Consider the following 18,344-nt stretch of genomic DNA (forward strand, 5'->3'; position numbering starts at 1 on the left):
ATGACTTGATAATAATTTCAAATGCTGGTTGTTTGTGATGTTTGCCTTTTAACCTGTCTTAAAAGTTGGGACCGATTAAAACATTGATTAGGTTATACCTTTATGGGGAGTTAATTATTCAAAGCTATTAAACTTTATAACTTTGAGGTCCTTATCAGCTCAATAATTCAGTATTAACTGTTGTTTTTAATTTTGATTACTGATTAGATTTAATCATTTTTGTGGTGAGTTGAACTATCTTTTTTTTTCCCCTTTACCATATAGGCCAGGTAGGAGCATGTATCTGTCACCTAAAAAGAAGAACCATGCAGCAGACACCTCATAGACTTATACATCTTTTAAGGAATATTAATAAACAATGGATTACATTTCAGCACCTTAATTTCCTCAAGCACATGGTAAGTTTAGAAGAATATTCCAATTCTGATTTGTAGACTATGGAAAACTTGTTAAGCTGTTGTTATTTTGTATTTTCTTCAGTTTAGAAACTTTAATGTTATTGTTTTGGTGGCTTTTTTCTGAAGTAAGTCTGAATTCTGAATTACAGCGTTAATAAGTATGGTCCTGAATTTGCTAATTCATTTTGAAGAAATGCTTAACTTCTGTTACAATTACACTAAGCTAAAATAAGGAAAATCTGAATTTGGTATTCATGAGACCTTGAGTATATCACTAAACTTCTTTGAACTTCAATTTCTATAGCTACTTAATGAGAACAGTAATACTGATACTACCTACTTTAAAGGTTGTTGAAAGTAAAATTCTTATTGAAACAAAGTGCTGTGTAAACATAAGTTAATTGTTTTTCAGATCTATGAATTCATAGTTTATAGCACATTCATTCCTATAACAGTGACTCATTATTTTAAAATAATCCAAAGTACTTATGTAAGTCTAAGAAATATCTATACTTTCAATTCTAATTAATAAATACTTAATAAAGTACCTACTATATGCAAGAGATTGTGTTAGATGCTGGAAATACAGAGACAAAAATAAAAAATCATCCTTGCCCTCAAGGAACTTTCACAGAGTATCACAGGATCACAGGTTGAGAGAAGGAAGGGATCCCAGGGGTCATCTAGTGCAACCCCATTGTTTGACAGATGAAGAAATTGCTAGGCTAGAGGAGCTTAAATGACCTACCTAAGGCACACAGTAATAAATATCTGAGACAGGATTTGAACCCAAGTCTTTCTACTCCAGAGTCACTGTCATTCATTTGGAAAATACAACCTGTAAACAGATAAGTAAATAAAAAGATATTTGAGGAGAGAGAAAGCACTAAAAACTAGAGGGATTCGAAAAGGTTTCCTGTAAGAGATGGCATCTAAGCTGAGCAGTAATCTGCTTGTCACAATGGAGCATTCATTTATGAAACCTTTCCATTACTATATTCCATTCTTTGAACTAGATAGAACACAGAAGCTTGCTAATGGTGTTATTTCCTCCCAATGGTGATATTTTCCACCATTTTTGTAAACTGCAAAGGATCAGAGGGTTTAGGTAACAAGTTTGAAAGCAAAGACTTAATGCCCTATTAAGGAATTTTAGCAAATTCATGATTTGGAATCCTGTTTGGTGTTTTAAACATTTGTTCATTTAAAAAATTTTGAGTTCCAGATTCTCTCCCTATCTACAGCCCCTCCTCCACCCATTGACACAGCAAACAATATTATACCCATTATATATGTGAACGCATACAAAATATATTTCCATATTAGCCATGTTCCCTCTTCCCCACCAGTCCTTCAAAAGAAAGAAAAATAAAGAAAGCAAAAAAAGTATGCATCATTTTGCATTTAAGAGTTCTTTAATTCTCTTGCTGGAGGTGGATATTATTTTTCATCATGAGTTCTCTAAAATTGTTGTAGATCATTGTATTGATCAGAGTAGCAAAGTCTTTCACAGCTGATCATGGTTACAATATTGCTGTTACTATGTATAGTGTTTTGGTTCTGTTCACTTCATTTTACATTGGTTCACATAAGTCTTCCCAAGTTTCTATGAATTCATCCATCCCCTTCATCATTTCTTATAGCTCAGTAGTATTCTATCACATAGGGGCAGCTTGGTGGTACAGTGGATAGAGTGCTGGGCCAGGAGTCAGGAAGACTGGAATTCATATCCAGCCTCAGACACTTACTAACTGTGTGATCCTGGTCAAGTCACTTAACCCTGTTCGCCTCAGTTTCCTCATCTGTAAAATGAGAGACAGAAATGGTAAAGCACTCCAGTATCTTTGCCAAGAAATTCTCAAATTGGGTCATGAAGAGTTAGATATGACTGAAACGACTGAACAATAACAAATTCCATCAGTCATATACCACAATTTATTCTGTCGTTCCCTAGCTGACAGACATCTCCTCAGTTTTCAATTCTTTGCCACCACAAAAAAGGCTGTTATAATAATTTTTTGTACACATAGATCCTTTCTCTTGGGATCCTGTTTCTTTTTTTTTTAAGTGATATCCACTTTCTTAAAGCACATATTATTAGTTATATTACATTTTCATAACTTAGGGTGGGGGACAGAGTTGAGGAAAAAAGAGGAGTTTTTATTTTTATTTAATAATGAGTATTCCCATTTTATAAATGAAGAGATACCTCAAGCTCAGTGAGGCCAAATAATTTGCTCAAAGCCAAAAAGCTAGTAAGTCATGAACCTAAGATCTTTTACTCCCAAGACCATTGCTCTTTCCATTCTGTCTCTTGTTCAGATCCTCATCACTTTATTTCCTGGATTATAATGAGTACTTCCTTTATTACCTCTTTTCTTCCCATTTCACTTACTCCTGTACAAAACTGCTGGAATATTCCTTTTCTAACACTTTTCATTGTATTAGTCACCTGTTTTAGAACCTATGGTGACTCCTTTTTGGGTCAAAGCTAAACTAGCATTTGTTATAGAAGGGGTCCAGTCCCTTCTTAGTGAGGAGCAGCTAGGTGATACAGTGGATAGAGCACTGACCCTGGAGTCAGGAAGAGCTGAGTTCAAATCCGGTCTCAGACACTTAACATTTACTAGCTTTGTGACCCTGGACAAGTCACTTAACCCTATTGCCTAGCAAAAACAAAACAAAAAAAAAAGAAAGAGACATAGTGAACAGAATAAGGGACATGATAGTTCAACTATTTTCTACCCTAGTCAGAGTACATTTGGAGTTTTTTCTTCAGTTCTGGATTCCATGTTTCAGGAAGAACACTGATTGATAAACTGCATCACATCCAGACACCAGGAACCTCATGAGATTATAGCTGCAGAGCTGAAAAGAAACTGAGAGGCCATCTCATCCATTTCTACCTCATTTTATATAGTTGAAGGGCCCAAATATCATTATATATGAAGATCAGTTGGAAGAATTTTTCCTTGGGGAGGAGAAGATGTAGGGGAGACATGATAGCATTAAGTGTTTAAAGAAATGCCATATCAAACAGAGATTAGGTTTCTCATGCTTTACCCGAGAGAACAGAACCCAGAGTAATAGCTGAAAATTATGGAGAGACAGATTTCAGTGCAGGGTATAAAATTAAATTTAAAACCCTTCCTAACAATTCCTTTTCTCCAGCCTCCCCCCCCACCCAAATTGTGGAAATCTTCAAGCATAGCCTGGATGACTTTTTTTGGAATACTGTAGAGAGAATTTCTTATTACAAATGGTTTGAACTTTGTGTCCTCTAAGACCCCTTTCAACTTTGAAGTTCTGTCTGATTGTGTGTCAGTGGGGCAAGAATCAAAAAAGCCATTGAACAAACGGTATAGTCAAATATCAAAAGACTAAGCCGGAATTTGGAAACATGAAGATTAGGATCTGGGGTGAAATAATAGTCACACAAAAATGCATATTAAATGAATGGATTAAAATATTTGTTATTGAAAGGAAATGCTCATCATTATTTGTTCTAATTAGAGATTTAATTTTGATTGCCTAAAATAACTTTATTTGAAAGTATTCTATGTATGTCTTATAGTAAAATACCTTTTTCATTCAGTGTGTAATGCAGTTGAACAGAAACCTCTACCAGCAAGTAAAACCCAAGCCAGAACCAAGGGTATCTCACTTCGTTGAGAAAACATCTTCAAATCAAGCCAAAACAGTTGTTCATGAGATCAGATCAATTTCACTTCCCAACCTACCTTTGTCTAAAATTTCAAATCAGAAGGAGTTGAAAGAATTAGAAACTACATCAATAGTTGAAAGCTTAGGAGGAATGGGGACAGAGTCCAAAGATGAAAAGCAGTGGAAAGAAATGAAACTACAATTGGATGACTTACCAGGAATTTTGGCTCGGCTATCCAAAATCAAACTTACAGGTACATTTCTTATTTTTACTATATTAGGTTATTTCTTTATTTTCATGTTCATTTCCAGTTATATAAAGAGATAATTTTGCTTAGTATATAACAAAATAGTTTATTAAAACTGGAACTCTTTGTTTTTCATTGAACTTTAATATAAATCTGAATGTTTTGAATTGTTTAATTTGATAGATTACAAGACCACTACCTAAAATTATATTCTTTTCAATTTAATATATTGGAAATATGTCAGCATGTTAATTCTTACTTCAGTTATATTTCTAATTCAACTTTACATTAAAGATGCATTTGGTATCGAGGCCTGTTATAGTTGAGTTTCTGTATAATAATGGGAGAATAGCAGACTGTTGTAGATAGCATAACACTCGCTACTGGCTACCCTCAACCTATAAGTCATTAAGTGTTGTCCTAGGTATGACAGCTCATTAAGGGACCTGTTTTGGTCTGGATGTAACCTCATGGGTCTTTTCTGCATTAACTTATAGTCTAGAAGTGTATTAATTGTCCCCCTTTTGGATTTTAGTCCCAAACAAATTGAGAATAGGGGAAGAATAAAATGGGAGAATGATGAATTTGAATCTAGGTGTTCTTGGGGACAGAATGGTAGGTAATGAGAACATCTGAGTAAGGATTTAGCAGTTGTGAAACTTCCTCATATTGAGGAAGCTTCTTCAGGTGCAATTGGCCTGAATGCAAGGTAAAACCTAATGAACCAACCAAACAGAACTTGTTTCCTCTGTGTACTTAGAATGGGCTCTGGCTTATTTTGGAGAGAGCCCTTGACCTGAGAGGTTAACAGAAAGGCAAAGTTGCCAAGTGGTGTAAGAGCTGTGAACATCAAGGATCTAGCCAAGGCAGTCAGAGATGACAGAAAACTGTGAGGAGAAATCTCTCGGCTAGAGTTGGGAAACCAGTTAAAGGAGGAGTAAAGAAATGATATCTTTGCCAGGGAATTTTCTGAGTTCAGACAATGAGCAATCAAGGTTGGAATTTAATTGTGATGCTATACATAGGGAGCCAATAGATCAGATATTAAAATAAGGAGAAAAAAAGAAGTATAAGGGATGCCAATTCTGAGAAACAAGGAGTTTCTAAAGAAAGAAGTCAAATTAATTACAAAGAATCTGTGAAGGAAGGTGCTATCTGCATCCAGAGAAAGGACTGATAAATAGAAGTATGTACAGAATGATTTTATACACACACACACACACACACACACACACACCCACACACCCACACCCACCCACCCACCCACTCCTGTGTCTAATGCAGCTATTTCTAGGGCAGGGGGAAGGAAAAAGGGGGGAAAAAAGAAAATTATGTAACTTTAATATATATTTCAAAGAATAGCAAGTTATACATAATAGATTTGCATTTTCTTGTGCAATCTTTTTTTTTGTTCTATATTATGGAAATGCTTGTTTTAGTAAGTTCAGAATAAAATAAATTTTAAAAAGGAAACAATAAAAAATAAAAAGAAAGATGAGTAACAAGTTATATACAATCTTTGAGCAGAAAGATTAGTCACACAGCTACCTAGGGACCTTTAGGAGGTTTGGCCTGAAAGTGATGATGTTGATGATTCACTGTTGAGAAGAAAGGCCATTATATCAAAATTTTCCCCCCACAGAAAGGTGTCCCAAGCCCTGCACTTGAGAAATGACCAGTGATGAAAGCAGAGAGCCTCTTACTAGAGTGCTGTGAGCATATCATCAGTTATAGCATTCTCATTTCCAAAATAGTACCCCTTCAGTTATCCCATTTCCAACAAAGGTACCACCACTTTTTCAGTGTCCTAAAACTGGAAACTTTGAAATGATACTTGACTTAACTCTTCCCTCTTCTTATCTTTCATTAGAAAGAGCATAGGTAGCATGTCATGGGCTAAAATTCTGTTGGGGATATAGAAGTATGGGCAGCTATCAAGAATGAAATTGTGAAAGAATTTTGAGGAGGAAGAAAGAAAGGCTGTCTGAAGTGGATACATAGGGAGCTCATAAAACAGCTTAGATTTTTTAAAAGGCAAGTACAGTGCAAGTACGAGATCAGATGACAGAATGAATCCAAAGTGTATGCACCTGTAAGAATAGCATCAGGAATATGAAACTTCAGAATGAGATGAGGTTGATGAGGAAAGCTAAGGATAACAGAAGGGAAGAGCTATTGTACTCTTATCTTGCTTTTATTTTCTCTGCCAAGGAGAATAATTTTTAAACTAAAAGAACAGAAGAAAAATGGCAAATAGGGAACTGAGACCTAGCATAAGGAAGAAGATAGTAAGATAGCACCTATTCAAGTTACCTGGTCCAGAAGAATTACTTTGTTGGGTACTGAAATAACTGGTAGATATGACTTCATAGTGATCTTCAAAAGATCATGGAGAATTGGAGAAGGACTAATGCCCTGATTTTTAAAAATAGAAAAAAAAATACCATCTGCAAACTATAAGGCATAGAGCTTGACTGATTAAATTCTGGAGTGTATTATTAAAGGTATGATTAGTATATATCTTGAAAAGGAGACAGTGTTCACAAAGAACCAGCATGTGAAATCAATAACAAGACAAGGCACATTAATCACATTTCTTTTTTTAATGGGGTTACTGGACTGGCAGTTCAATAAAATAAATACTGTAGATACTGTTAGTCTAGATTGTAACTAAGCATTTGACAAAGTCACATTGTTTTTGAGGACAAAATGAAAAGATATGATCTAAATTATAATACATTTAGATACATTCAGAGCTGGTTGACTGGGCAAACCTAATGAGGAGTGATTAATAGTTCAGAGTCACTTTTCAAGGTGTTCTTCATTAGAATGTTCTAGGGTTCTATGCTTGGCTTTGTGCTGTTTGATGTATTTTTCAGTGATTTGGACAAATGTATAGATGGCATGCTTATAGTATTTATAGATGACACAAACCTACATACACTAGATGAAGTCAGAATTTTAAAAGACCTTCATAGGCTAGAGTATTGGTGTGGATCTAATAAAGTAAAACTTAGTAGGGACAAATATAAGGTTTATACTTGGGTTCAAAACAGCAACATCACAAGAACAAGATTGGGGAGGCAGAACTATATAGTAATTTGTTTGAAAAAGGTTTGGAGATGTTGGTGGGCTACAGGAGCTACATGAGTCATTAGGGGGATATGACTGTCAAAAAATGGGATTTTAGAAACATTAAATCAGGCATGGCATCCAAGAATTAATGAGGTAATAGCCCTGCTGACCTCTGCCCCATTGAGACCACATATGCCCTGGTGAAACCAATTGATCCTCTCTTCATCCACTGAAGTAATTTTCCCAAAGTGAGGCTGTGCCCAATCTTGTAATCCCCCTACTAAGTAGATTTCATTAGCTCCCCATTGTCTCCAAATAACATATCCTCCTTCTACCTTTCCAATCATATTATTACACATTACTCCTCACCATGTACTGTTCAATCCAGTGACTGGCCTCCTTGTTGTTCCATCAACAAGACACACCATCTCTTGGTTCTGGGCATTTTCTCTGGCTCTCTCCCATTCCTGGAACTTTTTCTGTCCTCCACTCTGACTACTAAAGTCCCTGGCTCCCTTTAAGTTACTGGAAGCCTTTCTTAACACTGTTTAATTCTAATGCCTTCCCTCTGTTAGTTATTTCCTATTTCTTCTGGATAAAGGACTACTAGCTGGTGCAGTAGATAGAGTACCATACCTGGGGTGAGGAAGATTTATCTTCCTGAGTTCAAATCTAGCCTCAGACATTTACTAGCTTGTGTAACACTCTGCAAGTCACTTTACCCTGTTTGCCTCAGTTTCCTTATCTGTAAAATGAGCTGGAAAAGGAAATAGCAAACACTCCAGTATATTTGCTAAGAAAATCCCAAATGGAGTCACAAAGAGTTGGACATGACTGAAAAAATGACTGAACAACAACAAAATATAGCTTGCTATGTATATGTTTGTTTGCATGTTATTTCCCCTACTAAACTGTAAACTCCTTGAGGTCAAGGACTCTTTTGCCTCCTTTTGTATCCAGTATTTAGTATAGTGTCTGGCACATAGTAGGTCCTTATTAAGTGTTTAGTAAATTATTGATTGATTGATATGAGATAATGTGTTTAGTTCTTGGTTTTATATTTTTGGAAGTTGAGAGTTTTCAGAGGATGGCAGCCTTGATATGGAAGAGTTGAGATTATGCCATGTGAAGATCATTTGAAAGAACTAGGAATGTTCAGCCTAGAGAAGAGAAGACTTTATAGAGCACATGATACTTGTTTTTCAGCATTTGAAGGCCTTTTGGGTAGAAGGGAGATTTGACTTTCTCCTCTGCTCAAGGATGTGGAACTAGGAGCACTGTGCTTTGAAGTATCAAACAGATTTGTAAAGTTAGATTTAAGGAAAGACTTCCTTTCCATTAAAGTTATCCAAAAATCAAACTAAAAGGTACAGGTTTACTCTCATTAGAAGTCTTTGTATTTTATTTTTTTTATTTATATACATTTATTTTCTCCTTCCCTCCTTCCTCATTGGAAAAAAGAAAAAAAGAAAACTCTTGTAATAAGTATGCATAGTCAAACAAAACAAATTCCCACATTAGCAATGTCCCAAAATATGTCCCATTCTGCACTTTGAGTTCATTGCCTCTCGGTCAGGAAGTAGGTAGCATGTGTCGTCATTTACCCTTGGAATCATGGTTGGTCATTGAATTGAATAGGTTTTTTTTTAAGTTGTTATTTTTAAATTGTTCCCTTGGTTTTGGTCACTTCATTCAGAATCAGTTCATATAAATATTCTCAGGTTTCCCTGCATCTGTCCATTTCATCATTTCTTTCTTTTCTTTTCTTTTTTTTTTTTGAATTTTGTAAAAATCAGGATCAGGTTTATTTGGAAACTTAATTACATAGGGTTACACTGAACTCATGAGTCTCACATGCTTTTAAAAGGGTGTTTCTGATTGTAGTACTTATGAGAATACCTAGAATTTAAAACTCAGCTTGCCAGCAAATTAAGTAATACACTGAGAATTCCATATACAGTACTAACAAAGAATTGCATTCATTCAAGCAATATCTGTGTTGTCCCTACCTGAGACATTTACTTTTTTTGAAAAGCACAGCATATTTGAGTCTTTTCTGTTGTTCCTTTGATGCCTTAATTCAGCTACAAGAGGGAGATGAAAGCTCCGGTTGCAGCTCTCTTTAAGTTTGCCCAAACTGACTTTTTCGTTCCCTGACTCATCTTGACTTCATTCCAGTCTAATTTGGTATCTGGCACCTCATCTTCAGGCTCAGGCTCTTTTTTAATTGTTCCTTGAGGAGAGTGGACCACCATGGGCAGAGGACCACATTCTTCCTGGTACTTGATGACGTGAAGGCTTTGCTTCTCTGTCAGCTGCTGATGAGCTTCCTCTTTTGATAATGCACAGAAGACTCCTCTGGCTATATTAATTAAATTGACAGATCCAGTAACCTTTGCATACAAATCTTTAATTCCAGTTAGTTTACAAATTGTAATAATGGCTCGTTAACAATGAAGACCATGACCATGGCTATTTCTTCATCTTGATATGTATTTTCTTAAATGTTAAGGAAATATCATGGTAAATTGGGTGGTCTTCATATCTTTCTATATAATGCAAGTAATGAATTATTCTATTCTTTGCTTTTCTAAAAGCATTGACCTGATCAGGGGCTTTCCCAACAGCAAAACCTGCAGCTTCTTTTCCATTCCCAACTACCATGAGGGCCCGCACTGACTTCTTCCTTCCTTCTTTTGCTGTCATATTAAAAGCACTTTTTACCTCGAGTATTCTGGTATCAAAATCTTAATAAGTTTCTCCATTAGGATCAGGAACTGGGGGTCCTAAACTGATTCCTCCCCGTGAGTTTCCAGTACAACCTCTCTCCCATTTAATTTTCTTTTTTCTCTTTGTCCCACTCGTCTCTCTGCTGGATTATTTCAGCCTATATCTTTTCCTGTTCTTTGCTTCTTTGGCTAATTCTCTGAACCATCTCCTGTTTTAAAACAGGGGCATTCAAACCAGGTCAGAGAAAACCAGAACATCTTTCACCAATAATCTGGCCCCTGTTTAGGTCCTTCTTCCTTCTTTTTCCTCTTCCTTTCCTTGCTCCAGCACTAGACTCAGCTAAGACTCCTTTCCATAGCTCCTCTGCTGTCAATTTAGTGAAGAAACTGTAGTGTCAGTGTTGCTGCTGCTAGGAGCAGAAATACAACACTGAGTCTGGAGGGCATGGGCAAAGTTGGTATAATGATGATGACTCCTGGCTCCTTGTAGTAGTCCAGATGTGAGGTGATGAGAACCTGAACCAGAGTGGTGACAGTTTCAATAGAAACACTAGAAACATTGGTTGTAGTCCTTCATTCTCAAAGAAGACCAAAATGACATCACTATATTAGAGTCAAGTTATGGTATGTCCTACTGTGGCTGATCAGACTAATATAAGTTTGGAAGACTCTACCACAGGGCAGGTACAAGTAGTCCATGTGAACACTTGGAGTGGATTTTCTAAATTTGCACATCTCATGTTTCTTTTGAGCTGCTGCAATTCTGCATTGTTCATAGACCACAAACCCTTCTTTGATGAGGGCATGCCATGCTGGGCTGTCCTGTACCAGTGTCTTCCATGTCACATAATCAGTTCCAAAGTTCTTCAGAGGCTAAAAACATAAGGGCCAGGTGAACAGAGACAGTGTTCCCCTGCACTCTGAACTGGTCAGTCCATACACTGTCATCTTAGTTCTGTGCACCACATTTCATGAGGGTCACTGACAAACTAGACAGGCTAGAGAGGGCAATACTGGTGATGAGCAATCTGAAAACATTGCAAGGGGGGACCCTCGTTGTAAAACTGGCAATTGCAGGTAAGGTAGTTGGGTAAAGCTGCTTTGTCCACAAAGAGCCTGTCCCTACAGCCCAAGACACAGGAAGCTGGCTGCCTGCGCACACAACCATGGCCGCTGCCATCTCTGCACAGCTGGGCTCCATTTCGTCATTTCTTAAGACACAATAATATTCCATTACATTCACATACAATAATTTATTCACCTAACTTACAAAGAAATGCTATATTTTTTATACATATGGGTCCTTTTCTTCTTTCTTTGATTTCTAGAATATAGGCCTAGTAGTGGCACTGTTGGGTCAAAGGGTGTGCAAAGTTTAATAGCTTTCTGAATCTCTCTCTTTTATATTTATATATACAAATATACATTACATATGTATATATGTACATATATTTCATATATATGCAAAAAGTTCAAATTATGTTAAAAAAGATTTTCAATTATTAATACCCCTTTGATCCAGCAACCCCACCTAGGTGGCAAGGATGTCAATGACAGGAAGGTTTCGTAACTTTTTTTTATAACAAATTCAGAAGTCCACCAACGGTTTATTTATATTTCTATCTTCCCATAAGCCCTGTAATATTGTTCATTTCCATTTTTATCACTTTTGCTAATTTGATTGATATGAGATGAAACCTCTGAGTTGATTTAGTGATCTGGAGCGGTCTTTTATATGACTTATTGATAGCTTGCAGTTATTCTGGAAACTTCTTATAGAGGCAAGATGGTAACATTAGCTCTATAGTGAGATGAATAAGAACCTGAGAGACAGAGTTTCTGAGTAATTAATAATCAATTTATTTATTAATCAGGCTATGCAGCAATCAATAAATTAATGGTCTGTGGTTTCTCTCAGTAACCGAAGACCCTGAGGGAGACCCTGAAATGCCTTCTGAAAGGGAATTTGCCCAACAAGTGAAAATCAACCCTTATTGGTGGACATTTAATGCAGAGCTGGGCTAAAAGTCTTCAGCTCCTTCTGCTGAAAATGTGGCTTGATTATGAGATTTAGCAGCCTCAAAGCATCTTGCCAAGGGAAGCCATCTTCATCCAGACCACTCTAACTAGTTTTCTCCTTCATGTGCTGGGTTGCTCTGAACTCTAATGGAGGGAAACAAGGACAGGGGGTTCCTCTTCCAGGCAAAGGACTGGATTCTGTTTATACTCTAAACAGAAATTAGGTCTCACAGTTGAGTTGGGGTCCTGCACAACTAAAGAGTATGTGCCTTGAAGGATAAAAGTACATCTCATCACTCAGCCATGCCCTTTAGAGGATGACCTTTTCAGGAGATGGATTTTAACAGAAATAAGAGGAAAAAAGGTACATCACAAATTATAGTTAGTTATTAATATAATAACTTCTCTCATTTATTATTTATTCTCTCATTAGTTAGAATGAATAATAAATAATGAATTTATAATGAATGAATGCCCAATTGAATAAGACATTTATTAAGCACTTACTTTGTGCAAAGTTCTGTGTTAAGAGCTGAGGATAGAAGTGGAGAAGTAAAACAGTCCCTGCTTTCGAGAAACTCACATTTTAATGGTGAGATAACACATATGGAAAGTTTCAGCTAGAAACTGTCAGATGGAAAAGTGCCATTGTCCTTAAGCTGTGTCAAAACAAAGTGAATGCCTCTTCTTTAATGTTATTTCCACTGATAAAATGATATCAGTTTCTGACATTGAGCCATTTATCAATGCCAAAGACTTTGGTAATAAGAATTTTCTTTTCTGGGCCTTCAGTAGCTTGGCTGTAGCTCCTGCAGGAGCTGTTGCTAGGCTGCATCTCCAGAGGGGTTGCTTTCTAGGATGGTGGCTGAGTTAGCAACATAGCCCATTCCCAATGCTCTTGGGTTCAGGGGTCTGGTGGTCATCAGAGTTGATGATGGGATAATAATGGTCAGGGTACTGGTGATAGCCCATGCTGCTTCCTATCTCTTTCAGGGAGCCTTACTACTTGAGGTAGGTTGGGTTGCCTTCCCTTTGTGTGGCAGTTAGTTGGCATTAGGAGTTGCTTCCAGAGATGATAGTGAAGAGGACTGGAAGCAATACCAGTAACCTGCAGTGTGCTCCATTCACAGGGATCCTTTTCTTATCTGACTGTTGGTGGCATTTGGTCAACAGTTGTTAATGAGGGTAGTGGGCACCCTCTCAGCCTCTGGGAGGCTGAGCTGGAAGAAGGTCTGTTAGCTTGAGGAATGCTTATATTCCCACAAGTTCTTGGGCTCAGGGTCCTAAGCTGTCTCCATTAGGGTCTGAGGGGAGATGGTGTTCAAGATAGTGAGGGTGACCTGCTATGTCTTGTAAATGCTGCCACCTATTTCTCTCTCAGGGTGCTTTGCTGCCTCAGCTAAGCTGGCTTACCTGCCACATGTGTGACAGTTGGTGAACTGTTGGTAAGGATGACTGGCCCCATCACCACTGGAGCCGTTTTCTTGAATGATGAGTATGAAGGCTCAGCTGGAAGGAGGACTGGTAGTCTGAGGGGTACTGTCACTCCCAGGGCTCCTTTGCAGTCAGAGAAACTAAGTTCAAATCTCACTTCTGATAATTACAATTTCTTTGATCTCACAAGTCATTTAGCCTATGGGGTCCACATTTTCTTATTTATAAAAGGAGATCACTTTTGAGGTCCTTTCTGACTGTGAATCTGTAATGCTGTTATCTAAATAATTTGTCCACTATTGGGGAAGAATGCTCTTCATCCTATATTTTTGTGCAAGTTCCCATTACATAATCTTCGTAAGATTTTTTTCTTTTTGGAAAACTTTGATGTCAAGATTCTCTCCTCCTTAGGTAGGGTTCTCTTTTTCTAGCTGTATTAATTTTTGTGTGCAAAAGGTTTTAAAGGAGGAGGCACAGTCAAGATGGTGGAGTGAGAGGTCACAACTGCCCCAACTCCCCCAAAACCTCTAATGCAGCAACCACAGAAAATGCAACAAACCAAATTCTGATCTGTGAATACAAGAAAAAGTCACAGTGAGTCATTTTTCCAGCACAGGGCAGCTTAGGAAAATAGAGAAGTCTGTGGCTACTGGAGTAGGGACCAGAAGCACAGCATAGGGGAAAGAGCACTAGGTGGTAGTGTTGGCATTAGTGGCAGGGAGCAACGCAGTGTCCAGAGATGGTAAGAGGACTAAAAATCTGGGTAGAAAGAGATCCCAGGGCACCCTTGTCCTAGTACTAGGTATAGGATCAGTGGCATTTGACAGCTCCTTTGCCCATTGCCCAGTTCCAGGTCACAGTTCCAGAGCACAGAGAACAGTAGTTGTAGTCTACCAGCTGTCCCATATTACCCAGTTCTGGATCGCTTTTCAGGGCAGAGAGGAACAATTTATCATGAATATGAGAGAGCAGGGGCCTTACCTGTAAAAGGAATTCATTAAAAGAACCAGAGTACAGATCAGGAGTGCAGATCTCTCCATGGATCACACCAAGTTGGAAGCACTAAAAATATACAGATCCCCAGATTGAACAGTGAAAGCAGTAGGACATAAAAGACAGACCTGGTAGTTATCCTATCAGAGGTGACCAGAACCCCACTTTAACATAAAGTCCAAAGTCAGGAAGTAGGCTGAAAAATGAGCAAATACAAGCTTGACTATAAAAATCTACTGTGGAAGAGGGAAACTCAAGACACAAATACAGAAAAAGACAATGACCTTAAAACATCTGCAAGCAAAGCCTCAAAGAAAAATCTAGATTGGACACAACCTCAACAAGGATTCCTAAAAGAGCGAACAAAAAAGATAAAAAAGAGCAAAAAAAATTGATTTTAAAAATCAAATAAGAGCAGTAAAGGAAAAATTGGGAAAGGAAATGGGAGAAATCCAAGAAAATTATGAAAAGAGAATTAACACCTTCTTAAAAAGAGGCACCGAAAAATACTAATCAAAATAACTTCTTAAAAATCAGAATTATCCAAATGGTAAAAGAGGCATAAAACCTCTTTAAAGAAAAGAACTCCTTAAAACTTAGAATTGGTCAAATGGAGACTAATAATTTCTTGAGATATCAAGAAACAATGAAACAAAGTCAGAGGACTAAAAAAAATAGAAGAAAATGTAAAATATCTCAAAGGAAAAACAACTGACCTAGAAAATAGATCAAAGAAAGATAATTTAAGAATTACTAGATTACCTGAAAGCCATAATCATAAAGAGTCTTGACAATCATATTTCAAGAAATTATAATGGAGCGCTGCCCAGATATCTTAGAACCAGAGAGCAAGGTAGAAATTGAGAGAGTCCACTAGTTACTTCCTAACAGAAATTCAAAAATGAAAACTACTAGGACTATCATAGCTAAAATCCAGGTCAAGGAGAAAAGACCACAAGTATCCAGAAAGAAATAACTCAAATACCATGGAGCACAGTCAGGATCACACAAGATTTAGCAACTCCACCGTAAAGGAGTGGAAGGCTTGTAATATGATATTCTGGAAGGCAAAGGAGTTAGGATTACAACCAAAAATAACTTATTCAGCAAAACTGAGTATAATCCTACAGGGAAAAAAATGGACCTTTAATGGACCTTTAATGAAATGGAGACTTTCAAGAGGGCTTTTCCTGATGAAAAGAGTAGGGCTCAATAGAAAATCTGACATTCAGACACAAGACTCAAGAGAAGTTGGTTAAGCTGCATATGTTCCTATATGGGAAGATGATACATGTAATCCTTAAGGACTTTATCATCATTAGGGCAGTTAGAAGGAAATCTACTTAGAGGTCATTGATGTAATTCTGTTATGTTGGGATGATCTCAAAAGAAGAATTGTAGGGTGGGAAAGAGGGATGCAGTAGGAAAAAGCGAATGGGGAAAATTATCTTGTAAGTTATTTGTCCTTCATTTTTAAAGAGGACCAGTGATGTCACAGGTGGTGTTTTGACTTGCGTGTGAATTGGATTTAAGTGAGGCAGAATTGTACAGTCATCAGCCTCACTTTCTTTTCCTGAGTCATCAAAGTCCATTGGCAAGACAAAAGTCGAGACAACTGGCAATGGCCCATGATGCAGTGGATGATCTTGGCATCTTTGATCCTGACCAAGCTGTAAGCAGTCCACAGCACCTTCTTTAACCACCTTCATGGCCTTTGGAACAAATTTTTATCATTTACCTATTCCACTAGGGAAAGTCTTCACAAGCTCGGGGTTGACATCCCCCTAAACCCACTGACAGGTTAGAGGCCTGTCAGTTACCCTCAATCTGGGTTAGTCCGTCTGCCAAGATGGTTTACCAGGGTGTGGCTGCTGAGCATGCTACAGTTTCTTGGAGGTAAGAGTTGGGTGAAGGTGGATAATGAAAGTGGATGAATAAACGGGCTCAGCAAACCCTCAAGCTATAGGTACTACTCCTCCCTGAATATTCTATACACCTCTGTCTCACATAAAAGAAGAGGGCAAGGAAGAGTTTATATAACGGAAGAGGAAATGTGTGGAGGGAGGAAGTGAGTATAGCTTGAACTTGACTCTTATCTGAAGTGATTCAAACAGTGAAGAATATGTATGTGCATATGTACATGAGGATATATATATATACATACATATGTATGTGTACACACATATATGAATGTAGATATAGATCTACGTACAAAGTTGGGTACAGAAATTCATCTTACCCAACAGGGAAGTAGGAAGGGAAGGGGCTAAGAAAGAGGGATAGGGAAAAGATGGAGAGTAGATTAAGGGTCAGATTAGTGGTCAGATTAGTGGTCAGAAGTAAAACAGACTTTTGAGACGTAGGGTGAAAAGAGAAGAATAAATAAAATATAATTGAAGGAAAACACACAGAAATAATAACTGTGAATTTGAATGGGATGAACTTATCCCTAAAATTGAAGAGGAGAGCAGAATGGATTAGAACCCTGAATCCATGAATATATTGTCTCAACACAGAAGTTAAAATAAGGATATGGAACAATCTGTTGTGCTGTAACTGAAGTAAAAAATGCGGAGGTAACAATTATGATCTCAAAAAAAATTTTTTTTAAAATAGACCTAATTAAAAGAGATAATCAAGGAAACTACATTTTGCTGAGAGCTATCATAGACAATGGCGTGGCATTCAATTTTTTTTTAATTAGTTTATTTTGTTTTATCAACAATCACTTCCATAAGCTTTTGAGTTTTAAATTTTTCTCCTCCTCCTTCTTCTCCTTCCTCTCCAAGATGGCATGCAATCTGATATAGACTATACATATACATTCCTATTAAACATATTTTCACATTAGTGATGTTGTAAGTAAGAATTAGAACCAACAGGAAAAACCATAGGAAAAAGAAAACAAAACAAAACAGAAGAAAAAAATAGCAAATAGTATACTTTGACCTGCATTCAAACTCCATAGTTCTTTCTTTGGATGTGGATACCATTTTCCATCATGAGGCTTTTGGAGATGTCTTAGATCCCTGCGTTGTTGAGAAGGGCTAAGTCTATCAACGTTAGTCATCGCACAACGTGGCTGTTTCTGTGTACAGTGTTCTCCTGGTTCTCCTCACTACACTCAGCATCAGTCCATACAAATCTTTCCAGGTTTTTCTGAAGTCCACCTGCTCATCATTTCTTATAGCACAATAGTATTCCATTACATTTGTATACCACAACTTGTTCAGCCATTCCCCAATTGATGGCATCCTCTCAATTTCCAATTCTTGGCCACCACAAAAAGAGCTGCTCCAAATATTTTTGGACATGTGGATCCTTTTCTCATTTGTATGATCTCTTTGGGATACAGCCCTAGAAGCGCTATTGATGGGTCAAAGGGTGTCATCCAGATTCTTAAAGGAAAGGGTAAAGAATTACAAGAGGAAATAGATAATACAACTATACTAGTGGGGGACTTCATTTTATCCCTCTCAGACCTTGATGCATCCAACCATTAAATAAGAAGGAAGTTAAAAGAAATAGAATAGAATAGAGATTGAATATAATTTTAGAAAGGTTAAATATGATAGGCCTCTGGAGAATATTGAATGGAAAAGAAGAGTATACTTTTTTCTCAATTGTACATGGCATCTTCATAAAAATTGACGATATGTTTAGAAAATAAAAACTTAAATTAGCAAATGTACTAAAGCAGAAATATCATGTGCACCTTTTTTTGGACCATAATGCAATACAATGCCTACTATATGCCAGACACTGTGCTATGTGCTGGGGATACA

General features: G+C 37.2%; 1 protein-coding gene and 1 pseudogene across 1 annotated transcript in view; one reads left to right on the forward strand and one right to left on the reverse strand.

The window, feature by feature from the left end:
- The window catches only part of LOC114034476 (protoheme IX farnesyltransferase, mitochondrial), a 104,622-nt gene that overhangs the window by 14,049 nt on the left and 72,229 nt on the right, over positions 1–18,344 (forward strand). The window contains exons 3-4 of the mRNA XM_027850172.1: positions 265–398; positions 3,994–4,315. Of these exons, the coding sequence (XP_027705973.1) occupies positions 265–398; positions 3,994–4,315 (456 nt within the window). The remainder of the gene's footprint in view (positions 1–264; positions 399–3,993; positions 4,316–18,344) is intronic.
- LOC114034419 lies at positions 9,469–11,314 on the reverse strand (annotated as a pseudogene).

The sequence above is a fragment of the Vombatus ursinus genome, unplaced genomic scaffold (assembly GCF_900497805.2).
Source record: "Vombatus ursinus unplaced genomic scaffold, bare-nosed wombat genome assembly UNPS02008996.1, whole genome shotgun sequence".
Classification (NCBI taxonomy): Eukaryota; Metazoa; Chordata; class Mammalia; order Diprotodontia; family Vombatidae; genus Vombatus; species Vombatus ursinus.